The following is a 21,079-nucleotide window of genomic DNA, read 5'->3' as shown; positions in this document are numbered from 1 at the left end:
CTGTCAATTCTTGCTACAAATCGGCTGCCGAGAAACATATTGTTGATTGGAAAGTCTGAATGGCTAGCGTGGAAGCTACACCGTTATGGTTGGCGAATCGCAGTTGCTCGCTGTACTAGTGAGTGCTCAGCCTTGTGCTGATAGCCGGGAAGAACGTCCCTTTCTTCACAATGTCCTCTGCCCTGGCGCCTGCTGGTTTTGTTGGCTCTTTCTTTGTTTCCACAAAGATAAGAGTTAAACTGACTGGTAAAGCGGTGGTCGAATAAATTTGTGGCAGAATACGGTGCGATACTGATGAGCCCAGCCTCATGGGCGAAACACGTGTCTGTCGCTGTCAATTCTTGCTACAAATCGGCTGACGAGAAACACACTAGTAGGCTATTTGATGCGTTTTGTGTTAATATCTTCAAAAAATCTCTGCAGTTGCATATTCACTTTTTATGTATACTCACGTGTTTTTAACGTGTTATACACGTGTTTTTTACACGCCAGTAGCAAGTTTGTTTCATCTTGTTTTTATCGTTTAAAATAATTTTTTAATTCTAGTAGGTTATTTGATGCGTTTTATGTCAATATCTTTAAAAAATCCCTGCAGTTGCACATTCACTTTTTTCTGTGTAGGCTACTCACGTGTTTTTAACGTGTTATACACGCCAGTAGCAAGTTTGTTTCATCTTGTTTTTTTTTCTTTTAAAATAAATTTTTCAACTCTAGTAGGCTATTTGATGTATTTTATGTTAATATCTTTACAATAGGAATTGTGCAAGTCAGAATACAGTATTATGTAATTTTCATTGTTACGACCGAATTTCTCCCCTTTCTTTTTCGTAAATCTTATATTGCGGTTACCAGCGGTCACCTGATTAAATATCTCTGTGAGACTGTGACATAAAAAAATGGCATGGAATTTCACTATTTACTTATCAGCTTATGAGAGGACTTTTTAGAGTGACTGTTAAGTAGGCTACAAGGTTTGTGTTAATTAATCTTCCATTTATATTTAGAAATCACTAACTGATTTAAATGTGCCGAAAAGCGCCTGAAGATAAAAGGTTCAATCTTTCTTTTTACCAAAACATTGTGCACAATTTCAGAAAGGCTGCAAAAAGGTAGCGAAAAGCTGTGCCTGTTTTTGGTCTTAAAGTTAAGCGCCTGTGATGTCATTTATTGAAGTACCTACCTACAGACTACAGGGCTTTCTGTAGACAGTGCATTTGATTGATAGATTGAATCTTTATCCTCGAACTGGGAAAGCTTCTTGCAGAGCTTAATCCTGGCAGTTTCGCATACCGTTACTTGTACTTGTAGAGCAGCGTTTCTTAACCTTTTCGGACTCTAGCACCCCTGTAAACAGGCCTGACCAGTCTAGCACCCCCTAACTATTGTTGACATACGACTACTACAGTGCCGACCAAAAGTTTAGTAGAGGCCGAAATTTTGACATGCCTTCAAATCGCTGACGATATATTTTGTAATGAAGTCTCTTGTTGTTTAACAAACTGTGCTGTTGTTTTAACGAAGTTGACTCAGGATTTGGTATTTGACTTTCATTCACCAACAGAAATTCAATTATAATCATATGTAAGTGATTCAACCCTCTTAAAACAACAGCACAGTTTGTTAGGCGACAAAAAATACAAAATATACCGCCAGCGATCAAAAAGCATGTCAAAATTTCGGCGCCGCCATTAAACTTTGGCCTGCACTATTGAAAAGAAAGCGATGTACAAATTGATCATTTTGTTTATTTTTCAAAACTACTATCGTCATTAGTGATAAAAGAAATAGGAAAACCCGAGAATAGTGAAAGAACATGGACAAACTTAAGCATACTTAAGTTATCCAGCTGGGTAACTATAGTTACACATGTATCAATGGGATTTCTGTTGTTGCTTATGTGTGAACAATTTCTCTATTCGAAGCTTCGTGTTGGTCAAAGCCACTCTCATATCGTGGAGCAACCCATGTTGAAGGCGATTCCTTTGTTTTTATTTGGAGCATAGTGGAAAACGCCTTTTTACACAAGTAGGTAGTCGGAAATGGAACAATCAATTTTAGTGTTGCTCGTGCCAATGCAGGATATGCTGTCAACTGATCACACCAGAAATCAGGAAGCGGAAGGACGAAATTTTGTCCAACAACTCTGATTCACCTGCATGTCAATCAGTTTTAGTCTATTATCATCACTCATGTCTGCCAAGAAGGGCTGCTGTATCCATTCTCTGGATACGAGTGATTTGTGGGAATGTATTTTGCCATGGTGGTTTTTAGAAGCGAGAGGTGAGCAACAATATTACAACAAAGCACCCACCAGGTAAGTTCGCACAATCTACTCAGGATCAATTTGCGTACTTGACTGGGAGATGACTACAATAACAGCAAATCATGTTGGCTACTTCAAAACAGCAATCATTGATATGACAACTGCTGATACTGGCAGAAAGATGAAAAAATGCAGAAAAGTAAAATGGCATTTTTTGGTATTATACTGCATGCATTTAGCACCCCCTACAGTCTATTCCAGCACCCCCAAGGGGTGCTAGCACCCCCGGTTAAGAAGCGCTGTTGTAGAGGCTTTGAATCATAGATGCAACCTAGTTCATACCCTGAACAGTTCGTACCCTGGAAAGATTGAGAGAAAAATTTAAAAAAGCCGAAGTCGCTGATTGCAGTTTCCGCAAACAGTTTAAAATTTTGGAAAAATAGACCTTGGAAAGATCGAGAGAAAATATAGCACAAAACTGAAGTCGCTGATCGCAGTATCCGCAAACAAACAAAAACTCTCAGAATCATTACCGGAAATTTTAAAATGTTTGCGGAAACTCCGATCTCAACCCTAACCCTTTTTAAATGTTTGCGGAAACTGTGATCAGCGACTGTGGCAAACTCTTAAGATCATTACCGGAAATTTTAAAATGTTTGCAGAAAAACAGAAACTGCGATCAGCGACTTAGGCTTTGTTCTATTTTTTCTATCGATCTTTTCAGTTTGTGTGCGGAAACTGCGTTCAGCAACTTCAGCTTTTTTAAATTTTTTCTCTCAGTCTTTTCCTAACCCTAACCCTTTTAAAATGTTTGCGAAAACTGCGATCAGCGTCTTCGGCAAACTCTTAGGATCATTATCGGAAATTTTAAAATGTTTGGGGAAACTGCGGAAAAACGGAAACTGCGATCAGCAACTTCGGCTTTGTTCTATTTTTTTCTATCGATCTTTTCAGTTTGTTTGTTTGCGGAAACTCCAAACAGCGACTTCGGCTTTTATGAATTTTTTCTCTCGATCTTTTCAGGGTACGAACTGTTCACTTTGTTCAGGGTACGAACTAGGTTGCACCCTTGAATCACTGACACAGGCCCGGTCACCGAGATTGACAGAGTGAAGTTTTCGATTGTTGAAGTCTTGTTGCCAGGGAATTATTCCATCCATTAGATGCTACCGGTATTTATTTCTATTGTACGAATAGTTTTACTCGATAAGCCTATCATTTAATGTGCACCGTGCAGTCTTGAGTAATAACACTGATTGAAAATACTTTAGGTGTCTATGTTAAGTAATAAGTAAGTCCAGTCTATTTTGTGCTACTGTAGATTAAAAATATGAAGACTATGAGAGCATTTGCAGTCGTTGACTTTATATCAAGAGGTGAAGTTGATCTTGTCCTAGAGAAATGGATATTTCATGAGAATGATATTTTGAAATGTTATTGGCCTGAGCTTCCCGGCTACAAGGTTCGCCAGTTATGTCTTCAAAATTCAGATGTTAATCCAAATTGGAAAAAGTATCTTGTACGAATTATGTACAAAACAGGTAAACATTAATAATACTCAATTTATAATATCCGTTAAGTTATATATACATAAATAAAAGTTGGAAACAATCACAGGTAGGACTTTGCCAGTAGAAGTAGGCTACCCAATGGCTGACAGTATATCATATCATTATGGTGACATAACTTTGTATTAGTTGGATTAGATAGTTGGAATTTACTTGCCTTATGATTTTCTCTTACCAATTTATGTTGCCAAGTGTTAAGTTTCATTAGACATTAGGGTGCGTCGTGTGCCCCAATGTTCATATTTTTTGTATTATTTTTTTTCAATGGTAAGGTTTCACTGAAACAACAATAATATGAAGTTTCAGCAAAAAATATTAATGTTTAGGTCCTCCACATTGCAGTTAAAAATACAGGAATTTCGACCCCCATACTCCATAAATACCTTGTTTTAACATAACACTGGTCTACACGATTTTTGCTCTACGAACTTTGAAAACTGATTTAGAGTAATTTTGGGGTGCTGAATCCAAATCTGCCCTCAGATTTATCCTATCACGTCAGGTATGTGAGATATGATAACAGCAAATTGTTACTTTTGTCAAAAGTGGAAGATTTGACGTTGCGTTTATTGCACATACATATTTTGCTATAGGGTCATTCCATTATATTTCAGGTCAAAATTAGAGGAAATGCCACCCACCCTTTCCGATTTGGTTTATTTTGACATATGTGAGAGATGGCAACCCACTGAGCTCAACAAAAAATTTTTTTTCGAAATTGGTCGAGGGGTTTTAAAGTTACACCATTTTAAATTTTAACCACACGGTGGCAGTATTTTAGCTCCAAAGAGTAAAAATGCCCCAATATCTGTTATACTGAAGCTAGGAAGTTGATGAAAATATGTAGAATACCATTTTGGGGGATGAGGAATCCAAATTTGCTAACAGAATATAAGAAAAACATGTAGTTTTGGAGTAATTCGATTATAAATATTTTTTGAGGTATATATTTTGGGGAGAAATTTGCCCATGTAGTCGAAGAAAAAATAAACAATTTTTTTGGGGGGGATGTTAAGTTGGACTTATATTTTGATAAACACACTCCAATTTTGTTGTTCCATATTGTTCCTTGCCTGGACTGGTGGTCAAAATTCTTTCTAAAATTTTGCAAATTTTAAATGCTTTTTTAACATTGTACACTGTACAGTGGGGCATTCCACTTATAATCATCCGATTTTTTCAAATTTTGTAACCACCAGTCACAGATTTTGCTTATTTTGACATATTTTGTACATACTAAAAAATGATGCAAGTAGCAAAAAAAATTTTGAAGTATCTTCATTGGGGGCCGAGATAGAGCACTTTCAATTTTCGGCCACTAGTAGGATTTTGGAAGCTGAGCACAGTCATTTTTTCATTTTGCGCCTTCATTTTTTGACAATAACTCTTTACCTTGAACGATTTTCGCACTGAAAACATCAGGGTTGCACAGAAAAAAGATGCAAAAAAGGTAGATTCATGCTTATTTCACCTCAAATACTACTTTTTACCAATGAAGTGCCTCTCACTCACAGTACATGCTGGCATAACTCAATAAAATAATGCACTAGGGCTGATTAGGCCTTCTTGCATAAATGAGTTTTAGTGTAGTACAAAGTGGCATTACTTGATTTTTGTGTGCAGAAATATCCACTGCGTTTTCAATTTATCCTTGGAAATTTCCTTCACAATCACATCCTTAAGTCCTAATTTGAAGTTTGTTTTAAGTACCTTGTAGTACTTTGGTTCATTTTTTCAATTTTCTGATAAAAATTTGACAAATATGATGCTCTGGGTTTTTTTTATGGGTTTTTTTAAGTGGGTTTTTAAAAAAAAAACACCCTGGGTTTTTTTGGGTCGGGTAAAATACCGACAACCCTGGAAAACATGCATTTTACCAATTTAAGATCCAAAGAATTCATTTACCATAAATTGTTATTAAAAATATGCTAAAATGAACATTTCAAATGGTAATTTAGGTTTAAAGTTTTTCTTAATTTATTTTTGATACTCTAAGTTTGGGGAATATTTCGGAGCGTTGAGAAAAAGATGCCAAAAAAAAATTTTTTTTCAAACAAAGCAATTGAAGTATAATATTTTCACGAAATTTGATTGATGTAAGTTTTGCATAAACCAAAATATTCAACTTAGAAAATATCAACCCATATATATCGAAAAAATGAAAATAATTGAAACATAACTGATGCTTTGTCACAATATTTGCAGGGTTCAGCCATATTATGGTCTATTTCTTTAAGAATTGTTTTATGTGTCAAACTACCAATGTTTTATTATTCAGCTGATATCACACAGCTAGTCTGATCAAGATTTTACTACCGTTTCTTATCAAACCAGCACATGCACCCTTATCATTTCTGAACTAACTTTTCATTGAAGTAGAAAACTGCCTGGCCGTGATGTTTTTATTATTCAGCAGGAAAGGAGTTGTTAAACAGTTTGGTTTGGAAAAGACGATATGCTGGATGCCACCCATTTCTGCACTTTTGAAACTAACTCCACCTTCTACATCCAATGGTAGAAGTTACACTTTTAGCTCGCAAGAACTGAACAAACTTGAAAAACTTTTTAACTAGACTGATATGCAATTTGGTGTTTTTTTTATTACTTGATCCTCACTCAATAATTTCTAAGCTGTACCTATGGGATTTAATTATACTTTTAACTTTTTTGATCATATGGATTGAAACAAATCACTGTCTGATGACAGATATTGCAATTTGCTGTTTCAAAAATGCCAAAACTTCATGTCAAAGAAATTGGAATTTTGCCAAACTGAGTATCAGTTTTAAACTGCAGTCCCTCTCAAAAAACAGATGGAACAACTAAAATAACTCATCATATAGACATAACATGAACAGGTAAATAAGTTCAGAAAAAAAATTTTTGAGTTTGGTCATGGCTACATGGCCAAAGCACCCCCCAAAGTTATCCCCCCCAAAATTTTTGAAACGTTGTTTTCATCTATTAATGATATATTTTCACCAATTTTGACAGGAAATTCAGATTCCTTGCCCCCAAAAATGGTATTCTACATATTTTGGTTGTTTTTTTAGCTATAAATTACGAGATATTAGCAAAACTTGAATTTTGGGGGGGCACGATGCCCCTGTCAGGTGGTGCATTTCAAACCCCCACAACTTCTAAACCACTTGGTCAATTTCAAAAAATTTTTTTTTGTATGCTCAGTTAATGATTGTGAACTTACTGCCAAAGTATGAAACATTTCCAAGAGTATTGGTTTTTTCATGACCTGAAATATAATGAATGACCCTATATGCAGAAATCCAGGCCATGTCGTGCATAAGTAGCTGAAATACATCAAATATAATTTTGATACCAATTTGTTTTCTAAGCAACATTATTAACCATGCAGTAATAACAATCTAAAAGGGAGGCTAAAAGTATAACTGACCCCCCCTCCCCATCAAAGGTTTGCATGAAACCACAAAGGATTAAGTAGGCCTGTGGCAATGCTTGTACAGTAACCTTACTTAGGCTGTTTTGGTCTGTCTAACACTAACCATTCGTTATAGCACTGCATATGTTGGTGGTGAACGCAATGGCAAATCTTCCACTTTTGACAAAAGTAACCATTTGTTGTTATCATATCTCACAAAGCTGACGTGATCTGAGGTTAGATTCGGATTCAGCACCGCAAAATAACTCTAAATCAGTCTTCAAAGTTCATGGAGCAAAAAATAATTCTTTTTTTGTTTACCAGTGTAATATATGGATTATGCCTGCATTGTGCTTGGGCATGTTGAATGTTGATGAAGATTTGCAGTTTTTGTCAGTCGGGAAATTATGTCAATTCAAGGTGGCTAACACTTGCTTGTAGGCTACTTCGTAAATACACTCATGCAATCAACCCTTCCAAAAGTTTCATGAACTTGTCTGAGTACTGCATCAAGGTTTGCTTCCCATCTTGGTTTGAAATAAAACACCACAATTCATTATCTGATGGGTCAAAAAACTTCTTCAACATGTTGCAAAGAAATCTTCCCAAACCAAGAAGTAAAAGATTTCCAAGAAGGTTTTGGAATGCAATGCATTATTCGCTAACTCTGAAAATGTCATTGTTGGAATGCTAGGTGATGAAGACTGCCAAGTTAGAAAAGCAGCAGGCCAACAAATCTATTCCTTAGGTGCACAAGCACAGGAAAAGCAAAGCAAGAATCATGTTGGCTCCTCACAAAAAGCAAAAGATGAAAATCGAAAGCTGAGAAAGGAAATTTCACCAGCCGTGCCACCTGCAATATGCAGATTTCTTGTGCCACAGCTTAACCCTATATTGCCCAGGTGGTGCTGAATCAGCACCAAGCACTTCAAATGTGCTGTCGCGGCTTAACCACTGGCTCCATGCATCCAGAACTTTTTGACTTTTCCTAAATATCATCGAATTTTATTGTGTGTAAATTTGGGCCTCCAATGTCTTATACTTTTCATGCAAACATATGCATTTTGAAATGCAATTGGTGAAATTTTGCTAAATTGCTCTTTTCGGAGAAGACTGTGTGTTTCTTTATTGCTCATATGGAGCGTCGCGCTGGCCGAAAACTGTCTGAAAACAAAACCGCAAAAATGTATGACTCATTTTCTGGTTGGTGGTTTCTGCTTTAGCGTTGTCAATCAAAGATTTGTGCTGACGCAGGATTTTACTTCATACACAAGCCTTTCATCCAATAACATCATTTTGCTGCAGTAAACGTAACATCCCCAGGAAATGTTTAGAAGCGGCGTGAAACACCCAAGTAAATTTTCTTGGTAGATTTCAATTTTTTTTATCAAAACACTTGCTACTAATTTCATCGTTTGAACGCAACGCTGATCTTTAGTCAATTTGCTAAATAAAAAATCTTTTTGTTTGCTGTGAGATTCATAGCAGTTGTAACTTATGATCTCACAATTCCTTGATCTTCAAACGCAATCTATGAATTCCTTTTCTAACAACAACACTGTACACATTTATCTATTTTACCTTCAAAACTGGGAAGTGGCGATGACCATACAAAGAGCTTTCATTCAAAAACGTCATATCACTGCAAACTTGAATTTTCTCCAGTCGCCTAAATGTTCAAATGCCACTTGCAAAATGTAGGCTATCCACATTTTCTGGACAGATCTTAATTTTTCATGAAAGTGCTTGGTGAGAGTTTCATCGTTTCAACGCAAATGCTGATTCGGTCAATCTACCAAGTCTGCAATTTGTTTGCGTTTGTAGACAATGAATCAACGTTATGAGAGCAAATTTGTTCGCTCTGCCATACCTAGAAAAAAAAACGAGTAGGCCTATTTACTCTAATAACGTACGGTTTTCGAAGTAGGCTATTAGATCAGAACATTGATCACTCTTTGCTGTGTACGTGTTTGTTATTATTATTTTTTTGCATCGATCACCTGCTTTAGGTTACGTATCTCAAAGAAAATCATAATTTGTTGCCGTCCTAATGCACCGGCTATAAAATTCATCACAGTAAAATCTTCCAAATATTTTTAAACCTTTCTCCCACTGATTAAACATTTATGTCAACGAAAAGGCGACAACTTTTACATACGTGCTGAGAAGGAAGCATTTGAAGTGAGCGTAGATACCTTCTTGTAAATCGCGAAGGGCTGACGCCTATATCTATTAGGATTTAGGAATGAAGCTAACCTCTTTTTCCTAAGCATCGCCCAGACAGACATTTGCAGACGTTGAACCAAAGCTAAAAAGGATTAATTTGATCGCTGGTCTTTCATGTTCATGTAAATAATTTTTGTTTTAAAGTCACAATCAGGGCCTCATTTTATAAATTATTTTGATAATTATGAATCCATTTATCGAATGTGGGCAACAATTTCTAACATCTTTTATGCCTTTAACTTTCTAAAGATTTAGATAACTACGCTATACTTTAGAAAATAGACTGTATACATAGGTGACGTCAGCCGAGTGGCTTTTAGAGCGAAGCATAACTTCCAGTGGTGGGCACTAGTTACTTTCAAAGTAATTGAGTTACAGTTACTTCGCTCAAAAAGTAACTAGTTTCAGTTACAGTTACCGTTTTTTTAAAAGTAACTTGTTACAGTTACTTTTCAAAGAAATGGATGTGTACTGACCTACAACTACTCTTCTTTGCATGAAGTACAAGTTGAAAAATACATGATAAAGGGCAAGACGATACTTTGTTCGTAGCTGTTGCCTAACTACAAAACAGCGATCACTCTGCTAGCTGTCCACATACTATAATGCTTCTAAAAATCCATAATCCAAGCCCAAAACGTCCGCCTACCAAATATAAAAAAATAAAAAATTGAAAAAACGACATGCCAAGGACACTCCGTACTTATAAGCAGAAGGCCGTGTCAATACTTTTATATCGGTATCTAAAATGAGCGAAGAGGCACAACATCAATTTCCTTTCAGAAACAACAGCATTTCAAAATGTTGCAACACATTATACCCAACTGCAGTACAGAGTTATCCATGTGCTTTTCATATTTCCACCTGCTAAATATTATCACAATTTGATGGCAGTTAGCTCTGCATTGGAAAATAACTTCTGCGTGGACTTCGCAATACAGGCGCTATACGAAAGTTGCTATGTTCAAACTGCCGCGAGTCTCAAGCAGGATTTTATTTAGTCGTCATTGGGCAATTTATTGCAATGCAAAGTAAAACAGGCATACAATAGAAAATTTTAAATGCACAATATTATAAACTGCTTGTGCTGCATTGCAATACAAAATTTAATACTTTTCTGATCTTATTTTTGATTGAATAAATAATTGTGGCTGGACTATGAAATCGATGTAGTTGCAGTGACGTTGCCGTTTTTATGAGGATTTACCCAGCAACTAAAACGATGTAATTTTAGTACTGAGAAAAAAGTCTACAGACATTGAATCAATGCAAAATGCACAAATTTTTCTTGCCGGGTAGTGCTAGGCAAGTCGGCATGGACTTCAAAACTTATTTGAGGTTTATTCGTGCATTTTTTTTAACTTCCGTGATGCTGCAAAAAATTCAACTGTTTTTTGCTATTACAATCTACTTTGTGACAAACGGTCCTACTCAATACAGTTTCTTTTACTAAGTTAAACAAAACTTGACAACACCATAGAATAAATCAAAAACAAATATTTTCATTGTGGTGAGTGGAACAAACTGCAAGACGTTTTTATCAAAAAAAAAGTGTCCAGAGTGTCGTGAAGATTCGTTTGACTCGCACAGAATAAGATACTTCTCAACAATACAAAATTGTGTGAACCATAGGCTATAGACGAAACAGCTTGAATTGTTTCTGACTATCCTGAAAGACAACAGTGAAACCTTTTCAAGAAAAGCAATTCTACTATTGCGTTATTCAAAATCAGACTAACGTCTTCGGACGTTAAAATCCTTTAAAATGAACAGCTACATTGAGCGCTGACAAATACGTCGGCAAGAAAAACCGCAGACAGAAAAATCTTAAAATCATTTGTCAGCCTTCAATCTCTCGAGAGAATGAAAACCGCAAACGCTGATGACGCGGAGAGTAAGAAAAAACGAACATTTTTTCTTGATTGCAGTGTTTCTTTATTTTAAATGTGGTAAAAAAAGTACTGCTTGTGTATTGCTTTGAATCAAGAGTATTTTAAGCAATTGAATGACAATTTTACAATTTTCATAACCCCAGATAAATTTTCTATCTGTAATCAAAAGATGGTAATGATGAGACTCATAATAAAAGAGTTATAAGCGCTTAAACTGGGTGCTGAATCAGCACCACCTGGGGATTCGGTGGAACTCAGAACCTAGGGATAATAGGGTTAATACTAAAGCAAAATCATACCACCAACTTGTGAAGCTTGGCACAGTTCATAAGTCTGAGCCACCTATCATGAGATCGCTAGCAGATCAACAGCTTGACAATGTCATCGACGAACCTCTGCGGCTGGATTATCCTTGCCACAACCAAGCAGTGGAGTGTCACGTTAAGCTAGTGACTGTTAAAGCAAGCTTATATGCTGTAGGTTTTGAAAGAAGGGATGGACTGATTCGTCAGAAGGTGCGATCTCGTCAACTTATGAAAGAATTCAACAGCAAGAACAGGGCTGCGATTTTTGCCTTTTTCGGTGATGACTGATGAGGTCACTCGACACGCGCCATCACTATTCGACAAACGCCGTGCGTTACGGAAAAAAAAAAAAAACGAAAAAAAAAAGGAAATTAAAAAGGAAAAAAAAATCGTCAGGTCGAGAAACAATCGGGGGGGGGGGGGGCATCACGTGATGCAATCATAAGAGTGCTGACTTACGTAAACTTTCTTGCGCCCGGTAGCTTACTTCAAAGCAAGGTCTAAAAGCGACGCTTCACACGAGAAACTCCCAAGGCGTCAGCGCCGCCATTTTGAACACTGCGGGAGAATGCTTTGATCGAAATTGCAACGTCTGGCATCAAACATTTCGCAACACACGTTTCGTGCTATTCGACACAACGGGTTTCTTTTATAGATGAAATAACCTAGGCTACGTTGAGTTGTGAACGTCTATGCCAGAATGTATTTCGCCGTTTGAGCCAATTAACAATATTGCTCTGGTAAAATGACTGTTGGATACTTGCTATGAAAGTTTTTCACATGTAGAAAACAGCCTAGTTTCCGACCAGATGTTCAGAAATACAGATGAAAAAAGCCGCCAATTTTATGGAAAGGAGTTCTCTCCCAGAACATTTTGAACCCTGCGGGAAAATGCTTTGATCGAAGTTCTAACGCCTGCCATCAAACATTTCGCCACACACGTTTCGTGCTATTCGACACAACGGTTTTCTTTTATAGATAAAATAACCGAAGTAGGCTACTTTTAGTTGTCAACGTGTTTGCAAGTTTGTATTTATGTCTGACTAATGCACTTGTTGTTCCAAGATTGCAGAAATGTTTTGCAATGTGAATAAAGAATAGTAGACAGATAAACACGGTTGCAACTCGACTTCCACCCACTAGAAGGGTTTCTGTGGTAACGTAATGGGCGATTTTGCACTTGCATTCACAAAAGCACACAACCCAGCTAGCAAAACCCGTCGGTTTTACATTGATTCAACGTCTGCAGACGTTGAATCGAAAAAACGAGACCCGAAAACATACTAGAGTAGTCTATCACGACCACACTGTTTGATTTATTGTGATGTAATAATACCAAAAGTAGCGATACGCACGCTGTTACGTTAAATAACTCAGGGGGAAAAAGTAAGTTAATTTTGGGTTGATTCAACGTTCGAGTCAGCACAAATCTATTTAATTTTCCTGGCGGGTTACATTGCTTACCTAGACAGCAAAAATCATCATTTTTACATTGATTCAACGTCTACAGACGTGAAGTCAATGCAAAAATAACGAATTTTGCTGCCTGCGTAACAATGCCCAAGAAGAAATTTACGTTTGTTTTACATTAATTCGACATCTAGTGACGTTGAATTATCATAAAATAACGTTAATTGTTCAACCAGGTGCCGGTAACAAATTAATATCTCACTGCGAGATGATTGCCTCGATTTACGTTTACACTAACATAATTTCGGCACAATTGAGATACTGCGAGCAAACACGAGTCTGTTTGATAAAGAACTAGCTGTCAGAAACGGAATCATCAGATGCTGAATCGGAGGATGAGGTTGTCGCGTCGTCACTGGAATAATTGAAGACGCAAAACTGGCCGTTCATGAATGCGCGATGCCATATGATCGGAAGCATTACTTTACTGCCAAAGAACCATTTATGATATAGAATTTCGTACTACTTTCATCACTGGACCCCGTAGCTTTTCTAATTCCGATTTGTTTCCGTCATAAAATTCTTTACAAATTTTGCAAAATACCACACTAACTTTTCCTTCTGTTTGATAATAGCAGGAAAATTCCACTTTTTAACTGTATCTTCTTTCACCATGATTTATATTCGCAACGACACCGGTAAACAATAAGCATTCGATGAAAGAATAACTTTTGCGTAACAATAAGCCGATATTTATACGGTTGCAAACTTTTTACAGTTCACAAGAGCATTGTCAGCGCATAAAATAGCTTGCGTGATGCTTTGGGCTACCACCGTGTGACACGCGATGAAGAAGCGCATAAAATTTCGTTTGATTAAACATTAAAGCATACGGCAATTGTCGCCGCAATCCAAGGTGTGTTGATTTGGTAATGTTTTTGCCGTCGTAGATGGAAGCTAATTTCGAGGGCTGTATACATGTCCGGTAGGTACATAACTTAGCGCTTGATACTCCTTTGCAATCACTCAACCAGCATGCGATTAAAAACTTAAAGTAAGTGACTTTGATACCACACAACTTGTGTGGTACGGTAACTCGCGGCCAAACGCTTATAATATGACTCTTGTGACGTCATATTACTATTCGACAAACAAGCGTAAAATTTTTGGTCGTTTGACAAGAAAGAAAAAATCGCAGCCCTGAGCAAGAAGGAATTCCCACTAGATTGACATGTTCACCTTTTTGTGCTGGTTGCTAAAGTCTCAATGTAGTACAGGTAGTCTAGCACATGCAGCAGTATGGAGTATATCAATCTGTGTGCTGGTATTTCCTTGACAATGATTTCATGGCAGATCACAGTCTACCCATCACCAATTATGTCTACTAATTACAGTATTTGTTTTATGCACCTACACTTTGAACAGTCCAGTTAGTAACCCCCAGGTCGTGCAGTAAAGTTGTTACTTGCTACTGTGTGTGTACATGACACGAGCACTATATTGTATTTCCAGTCACACTTCTGTAGCCTACCGTTAGACCAAAATCCTCATAGAGCAGATAGAAACATTATGATTCTGCATCATTTGATACCAAACTCATGTTCCTAGCACCAGCAGTTCCAAAGTTACATCCGATTTGAGAATTTTGGGGGTATTCCCCCATAAAATGGGGGGTAGAACGGCCAATATGTGGTACAACTCCCTGAAACCAGTTTTGTTATTGTTTTTAGCCAATTTGTCAGTGGTCTAGACCCCCCTTTTTTTTAATTAAAAAAAAAAAAATTTTCAATCCACCCTATTGTCAAGCCAACAAGGGAATACAGGCAATTGGGATGTGGAGCACCTAAACCTTGACCAAATTTTTTGAAATTTTGAATTTTTGCTTTTTTAGTCAAGCCTCACCCACAAACAAAATAATTTTGTTTTCAACCATTTTTTAAATTTTTGGGGGCACACGACACACCCTATTAGACATGTAATATGTTTTCCAATATGAGGAGTTTTGTGCAACAAAATTTATGCTTGCTCTGTTGTTTCTGTTGCAGCACAGCTGCTTGTCTTAGTTAGCTGTCAATTTTTTGGTGTGTAACTTCCATTTAACCGCTTTAGCAGATTGTTATTATTCCATATGCAATATGCATGAGATCTTATTCTCCAGTGTATTGTTTTTCCTAATCTTGATCACTGTTATGGGAAGATGACCTGTTAATATTTTGCAACAGATGATTTGGCCAAAGCACTGTTAAAGTTACAACATGCTGAAAATACTTCTGATTTGGCTTCAACAGCAGCTAGTGAAGAAGAAGTAAATGATAGTAGACAACCTAAATCGAAAAGAAGAAAGCGGTATAACAATGCATTCATTTTTCCCTGATATTTGTTCATTTCATTTTGATTTTAACTGTTCAAAACCAATTTTACCCTTTCTTAACTTATTTAAAATACATGGGTGCATGCCAGTACTTTGCATTGAAGTCACAGTTACACTAACGTGGCAGTTGTATATAACGTTTTTGTAACATTGTTGTATAAATTGTATCTAATGTAAGTACATTTTGGCTTGTACATTGTACCTGACAACACCGTGATGCAAATATAAGCTAATCTTTTAAGATACCGTACATCCATGCATTTCTACGTTTATTGCATGATGATTGCTTGTATATGCAAAATATGTTGATGTTGACGAGATATCAATAGGTAATGTACTAATAAGCAAGGACAAGCATGACATCTAGCTGAAGTAACTGTTTTCAAATTATGAATGCAGGAATTGCCGGTTGCCTATGAGGATTGCATATACAGATGAAAGCGACTCACCGGAGTCAGAAAATATCATTACTGTAAGTAAACAAATACTTTAATCACTTATGAATTATGATAATCCCAAAATTTGACGATTTTTAGGTGTTGTTTTTTGAGAAATTGAGCGGTTTCTAAAAGTGGTATGATTTTAAAAAAATATTGCCATCTCATTTTAAGGTTAATAGCCCGGATTAAGGTGTTCAATCAGAACTTTTCGAACATTGCCTAAATATGCTGTCGTCATCCAGGATTTTGAGACCAGCATGTGCCCCAGTTGGAGCGTGATAGATTGGACAGTCCTGAATAACATAGTTGTCAGTTTGTTTTCGTGTGCGACACTTGAGGGTGTAGAGGGAGCCAAGCATATCACTAAATATATTTTGTTAATGTTCACTTTGACGGTCACTAAATCTTCCATAGGTTTCTACTCCTGTATGAGCAGCTGAGGTTGCTACAACCTTGCAGCAACTGCCACAAGTTTCGGAATATCCACAATCTTCCTCTGTGAGGGCACCACAGCATTCAAGTCCAGAGCGCGAACAATCAATCCTTGATTTTCACGTGGATGACAATCAGTTAAATGTTGCAATCGACACTACGCCTGAAGTGACCAAGAACATATCTCGTTACGAATTTGTTACGCTGCAGAGTGAAGGTTTGCACCTGGTTAAATTAAAATCTTGAAACTTGTTGGATTAACTTCACTCAACAATTGCTCAGCTGCATCGGTGTGATGATATAGTTTTAGTTATAATTCTTCACTTCGTCTATTTATGTTTATTCTCTTTTTTTATCTTTCGTAACTCCCATCTTTACTCACAAGCAGCGCATTTTGAAAATTCAGTTTCTCTAATTTTGGAAGATCTGTTGAGTCTCTCACGTGAGCGCCTCTACAAGAGCATTGTTCTTAATTGGCAGTATTATTTACCACTCGCTTTTCTTGTTTGGCAGCTGCTTAAATCACAACTGCCCTAGCGTGGGAGCTATTCTTTCTGTATTGTCAAAGCAAAACACCTTTGCTAACACCAAATCATGTTAAAGCAACTATTTATTTTTCACACAGTTCGACGAATTCGAATTGTTCAACTGGAAATTAAGGGAATTTTAAATTCTGTCAACGAAAAATTGGATATAATAATGACAAACGAAAGAAGCGCCCCAGCCCAACAAATAGATGAACCCCCTTCGGACATTCCATCTTTTTCCATCAACAGCCTGGAGGATTTTGATGAGCTTGAACACAACCTGGGAAACAGCACTGTTCAAAATAAATTGGTAATTTTTTTTTTGACTGTTAACATGGCTGTGGAATAGGGTGATTCAAAAAAAACATTTTTTTGTTTCATCATTCTCACCCCTTAGATATGTGATGCATCATGCAAAAACATGTATTCTAAAAGATTTTTGAAATCAGACAACATTTAGAGGTGGCACAGCCCATGCAAAATTTTCATAGTTTTCCTATATGCGATACACTACCATCGTCTTGACCAGGACCAGAGAAATTCTTAATCAAGATGCTAAGCGTAGAATACGGTATGTCAAAAACTGGGTAAATATTACAAGTACATGGCAGTAATTTCATAAACCAGAAAAAAGAGTGCCTGAAAAAGTCATCACCTGGTCTTGCAGTTGCGTTAGATCGCACATGGGTCACTGACAGGAGATTCGTGTATATATCAGCAGAAACAGTGGCGGGGGTGGGTGAAGACCCTGCTCAATTCAGGCTAAGTTCTTCTACCATATCGACAAAAGTATCGACTAGACATTATGAATGAAATAAAAGATCAGTTCCATTCTAATGATTCTAAAACAGTGCAATGAGATGGCAAGCTCCTCGAAGATCTGGTAGGCAAGCAGCATGTGAAACGTTTACCAATACCAGTTTCCGGTCACAGCATTTCCAAGCTTCTCTGGGTACCGAAACTTGCTTCAGGAACTGGAGACATGATGGCAACTGCTGTTTTTAATGCATTTGAAGAATGGGAATAGTGCGAAAGTGAGGGCCATGTGCTTTGACACCACTGCCTCCAACACCGGCCAACACGCTGGTCGCTGGTGCATGCATTCTTTTGGAGCAGAAACTTGGGAAAAGTTTGCTTCACTTTGCTTGCAGATATCACATTATGAAACTTATTTTGAAAGACACATTTGGAACAAAATCTGGTATGTCCTCTGCTCCAGACATACGCCTCTTCAAGCGGTTTCACGAAAAATGGAACTTTATTGATCAATCCAATTACCAACCAGGCCCAACTGATGCACATGTCAATAACTTCATCTAGCCAGTTTGTGCAGATCTGTTGACATTTGCAAATGAACAATTGTCTAAAAGACACCCACGAGATGATTACCGAGACCTGCTGGAATTGCTTATAACTTTTTTAGGAGAACAACTTCACAATGGGGTTGCCTTCCGCTGTCCATTTGCATTCCACCACGCTCGATGGATGTCAAGCCCAAGGTATTGTACTGTTACAAGATTTGGCTTTTTCACAGCCAATTTAAGCTGCCTAAGAAAGAAGATACTGGACTTCCAGATCTATGCCTCTTTGCTTCATTAGTGCATACATGTGAAAGCATGGATTACTTGAATTTTGCCAGGTGAGGCTCCACGACAAGATCTTAATTTAATGAAATAGCTCTTAGTCTAAGGGTATAAACATATCTGCTCAGGTCTTTCAAAAGCTACTTCAAATAAACTTTCACACCACATATGTTACATGTCAGAAGAATTAGTGGTTCTGGCTTTTTTGATACCTCGGTGAGCTTGGAAACCAAGAGGAAAATGATGAGCTCTCTCAGAATGCAACAAAACCTGGAGGGCAAAAAAACAACCTCCGTCCAGAATTGCTGAAAAAGAGCTGCAGGACTTTGTGTCAAAAGACACTATGGAAATTTTCCATAAGCTTGACATTCCACATGAGCTCCTTTCATTAGATCCGACTAGTTGGGGTGACAGAGATGATTATGCCAAAGCTAAAACACAGGTGCTGGCTCTAAAAGTGGTTACGGTAACGATCATGTCAAACAAGGTGTGACCCTGGTACAGCGGTTTAACAAGCTGCTTTCGAAGACTGAAGAGCAATTTCAGTTTCTTCTTCAAGAGGTGACTGAGCAACAAAAAAACTTTCCAGATAGTGGAAGAATACCATTGAGACAGATTGAAAAACAATAATGTGCATAAACTTTGTGATAACCACTGAACACATTCTACATTACAAAATAACATTTCTGCATTCATTGAATCTTTGTAAATATTTGATGACTTTTAAAGACAGTGTTTTTGATATTTATCAACTATTATTGATGCAACAAAAATGCGAATTTTTTGTTGTTTGTTTTGTGTGTGTTAATTTGTCAGGTTGTATTCTAGCTTTGATAGCTTTTTTTAGCATGTATTTGTGTTTTAGGTGTTGTTTTTCCTTTGTGAAATATTGTGAATCAGTAAATCCACCATTTCAATGACATAATAATATTTTATGTTATTTTTTAATAAATTTCATCCAATTTGCAAAAATTGAAACTGGATGTGCCACCACTAATCCTTTAGGTGGGACAAAATTTTTTTTATGTATCATATTATTGCTTTACTCATCACACTTTTAGGGGGTGAGAGTTAAAAAATTCAAAAAAAGTTTTTTTTTATCGATTTTGAATCACCCTACTGTGGAATCGGTATCACAACTCCGACTCTCCTCATAGAATAGACATACAAGAAATACTGGTTATTTTCACCCTCTTTAAAACAGTTTTGCAATGTCGTACTGCTGCAAATTTCTTGAAAGTTTCAACCAGCATTGATTGCAGCAAAACAACGATTCATTGATTTGCAGCAAAACAACAAAATTATACATTTCCCAAAGTTTTTGACACTTTGACAATGGATAATTTTAAAATTCCTTGTAATGTAGAGCATTCCTCAATTTTATATAGGGGTCGGAGTCAGTGCAATTTTTAAAACTCCGACTCCTTTGGCTAAACAATAAACATTGTTACGGCTCTGACTCCACGGCCCTGACTGTTAACAATGAAATTTAACAGCTTGCAGTATGAGTGCGCTCTACTTTTATTCTATGGAATATAACCGTGAAGTCTAAATTTTATATGATAAATGTTGTTTTGCAGATTTCTTATTTTAGTCGGTATTTTTCGATGGACTACAAAAAGAGCGTAAAGCAAATTCTTTCTGGAGTATTTACGGATACGCTTATGACGAAGTTTAATTGGATGGGTCAACGCGGTTCCAAGCGCCCAATTAAAGATTGCAAACTTATTTTTGTAATTTATGGTATGTAGCCTAAACTTTAGATTTTGCACGTATACCCTGCTTAATGAACGTATGTTGCAATCTATTAATATATTTGAGCCGTGAAGAATTCTGTATATCTATTGCTAGACTATTGCTTTTGTGACTAAGCACGAACTCTTTTTTGCTTACAGCATCAGTTCGAACACACAGTTACACAAAAGACACAACCATGGGCGATGTTAAAGCTGTTGTGCAAGAATTCCTCAAATCAGCTGAAAAGAGAATAAGAAGACAGTCAGTCGCAAGGACATCTTCATCCAGCACGGTTCGCCCAACTGATGATGTGTGAAACAGCTGTACTGTCTTCAGTTATATCTGTATTTTTTGGCATGTGTGATTTTGGTACTAAATAAGTTGCCATAGTAAACACGGGTTTGATGTGTAAAAACACAGGTTTGATGTCATGTAAAAACTAGGGTTTGATGTGTAAGACACGGGTTAGAAGTCGTGTAAAAACACTGGTTAGATGTCGTGTAAAACACGGGTTAGATGTCGTGTAAAAACACGGGTTAGATGTCGTGTAAAAACACGGGTTAGAGATGTCGTGTAAAACACGGGTTAGATGTAGTGTAAAAACACGGGTTAGATGTCGTGTAAAACACGGGTTAGAAGTCCTGTAAAAACACGGGTTGCGTTTGTGCAAACACCCGTGTAAAACACGGGTTTAGAAGTTGTGTAAAACACGGGTTTAGAAGTTGTGTAAAACACGGATTTAGATGCCGTGTAAAACACGGGTTAGATGTCGTGCAAAACACGGGTTTAGAAGTCGTGTAAAACACGGGTTGCTTTTGTGCAAACACCCGTGTAATACACGGGTGCACGTCACGGGTTTTACACGAGAAACTGGGGTAAAAAAACACGTATCTTTCTCGTGTTTTTCACGAGCCAATGTTTATGGGGT

At 37.1% G+C, this 21,079-nt stretch overlaps 2 protein-coding genes across 3 annotated transcripts; both read left to right on the top strand.

The window, feature by feature from the left end:
* Positions 1-1,027: 1,027 nt before the first annotated feature.
* LOC145769734 (uncharacterized) lies at positions 1,028-16,409 on the top strand. 2 transcript variants are annotated; one of them, XM_082581392.1, is made up of 5 exons: positions 1,028-1,109; positions 3,585-3,804; positions 15,284-15,407; positions 15,832-15,904; positions 16,287-16,409. In XM_082581392.1, the coding sequence occupies exons 2-5, from the start codon at positions 3,594-3,596 to the stop codon at positions 16,302-16,304; spliced, it is 426 nt and encodes a 141-aa protein (XP_082437518.1). In that variant the 5' UTR covers positions 1,028-1,109; positions 3,585-3,593; the 3' UTR covers positions 16,305-16,409. The 2 variants fall into 2 exon arrangements, with proteins under 2 accessions (XP_082437518.1, XP_082437517.1); XM_082581391.1 differs by lacking the exon at positions 1,028-1,109 and having other exon boundaries at positions 3,168-3,804.
* On the top strand, positions 16,410-20,514 carry LOC145769696 (uncharacterized). Its single transcript, XM_082581379.1, has 4 exons — positions 16,410-16,521; positions 16,930-17,141; positions 19,995-20,157; positions 20,310-20,514. Exons 2-4 carry the CDS (start codon positions 17,004-17,006, stop codon positions 20,465-20,467), a joined length of 459 nt encoding a protein of 152 aa, XP_082437505.1. The 5' UTR covers positions 16,410-16,521; positions 16,930-17,003; the 3' UTR covers positions 20,468-20,514.
* Positions 20,515-21,079: the final 565 nt, after the last annotated feature.

The sequence above is a fragment of the Aplidium turbinatum genome, chromosome 1, assembly GCF_918807975.1.
Source record: "Aplidium turbinatum chromosome 1, kaAplTurb1.1, whole genome shotgun sequence".
Taxonomy (NCBI): Eukaryota; Metazoa; Chordata; class Ascidiacea; order Aplousobranchia; family Polyclinidae; genus Aplidium; species Aplidium turbinatum.
Note: the sequence above shows the minus strand (reverse complement) of the source record. Positions and strands in the feature narration are given on the sequence as shown.

Coding starts and splice junctions, on each gene's coding strand:
- LOC145769734 (XM_082581392.1), top strand. CDS start 3,594: ATGAAGACTATGAGAGCATTTGCAGTCGTTGACTTTATATCAAGAGGT. Junction 3,805..15,283: donor ACGAATTATGTACAAAACAG/GTAAACATTAAT, acceptor ATTTTGCAACAG/ATGATTTGGCCAAAGCACTG. Junction 15,408..15,831: donor AAATCGAAAAGAAGAAAGCG/GTATAACAATGC, acceptor TTATGAATGCAG/GAATTGCCGGTTGCCTATGA.
- LOC145769696 (XM_082581379.1), top strand. CDS start 17,004: ATGACAAACGAAAGAAGCGCCCCAGCCCAACAAATAGATGAACCCCCT. Junction 17,142..19,994: donor GCACTGTTCAAAATAAATTG/GTAATTTTTTTT, acceptor GTTGTTTTGCAG/ATTTCTTATTTTAGTCGGTA. Junction 20,158..20,309: donor ACTTATTTTTGTAATTTATG/GTATGTAGCCTA, acceptor TTTTGCTTACAG/CATCAGTTCGAACACACAGT.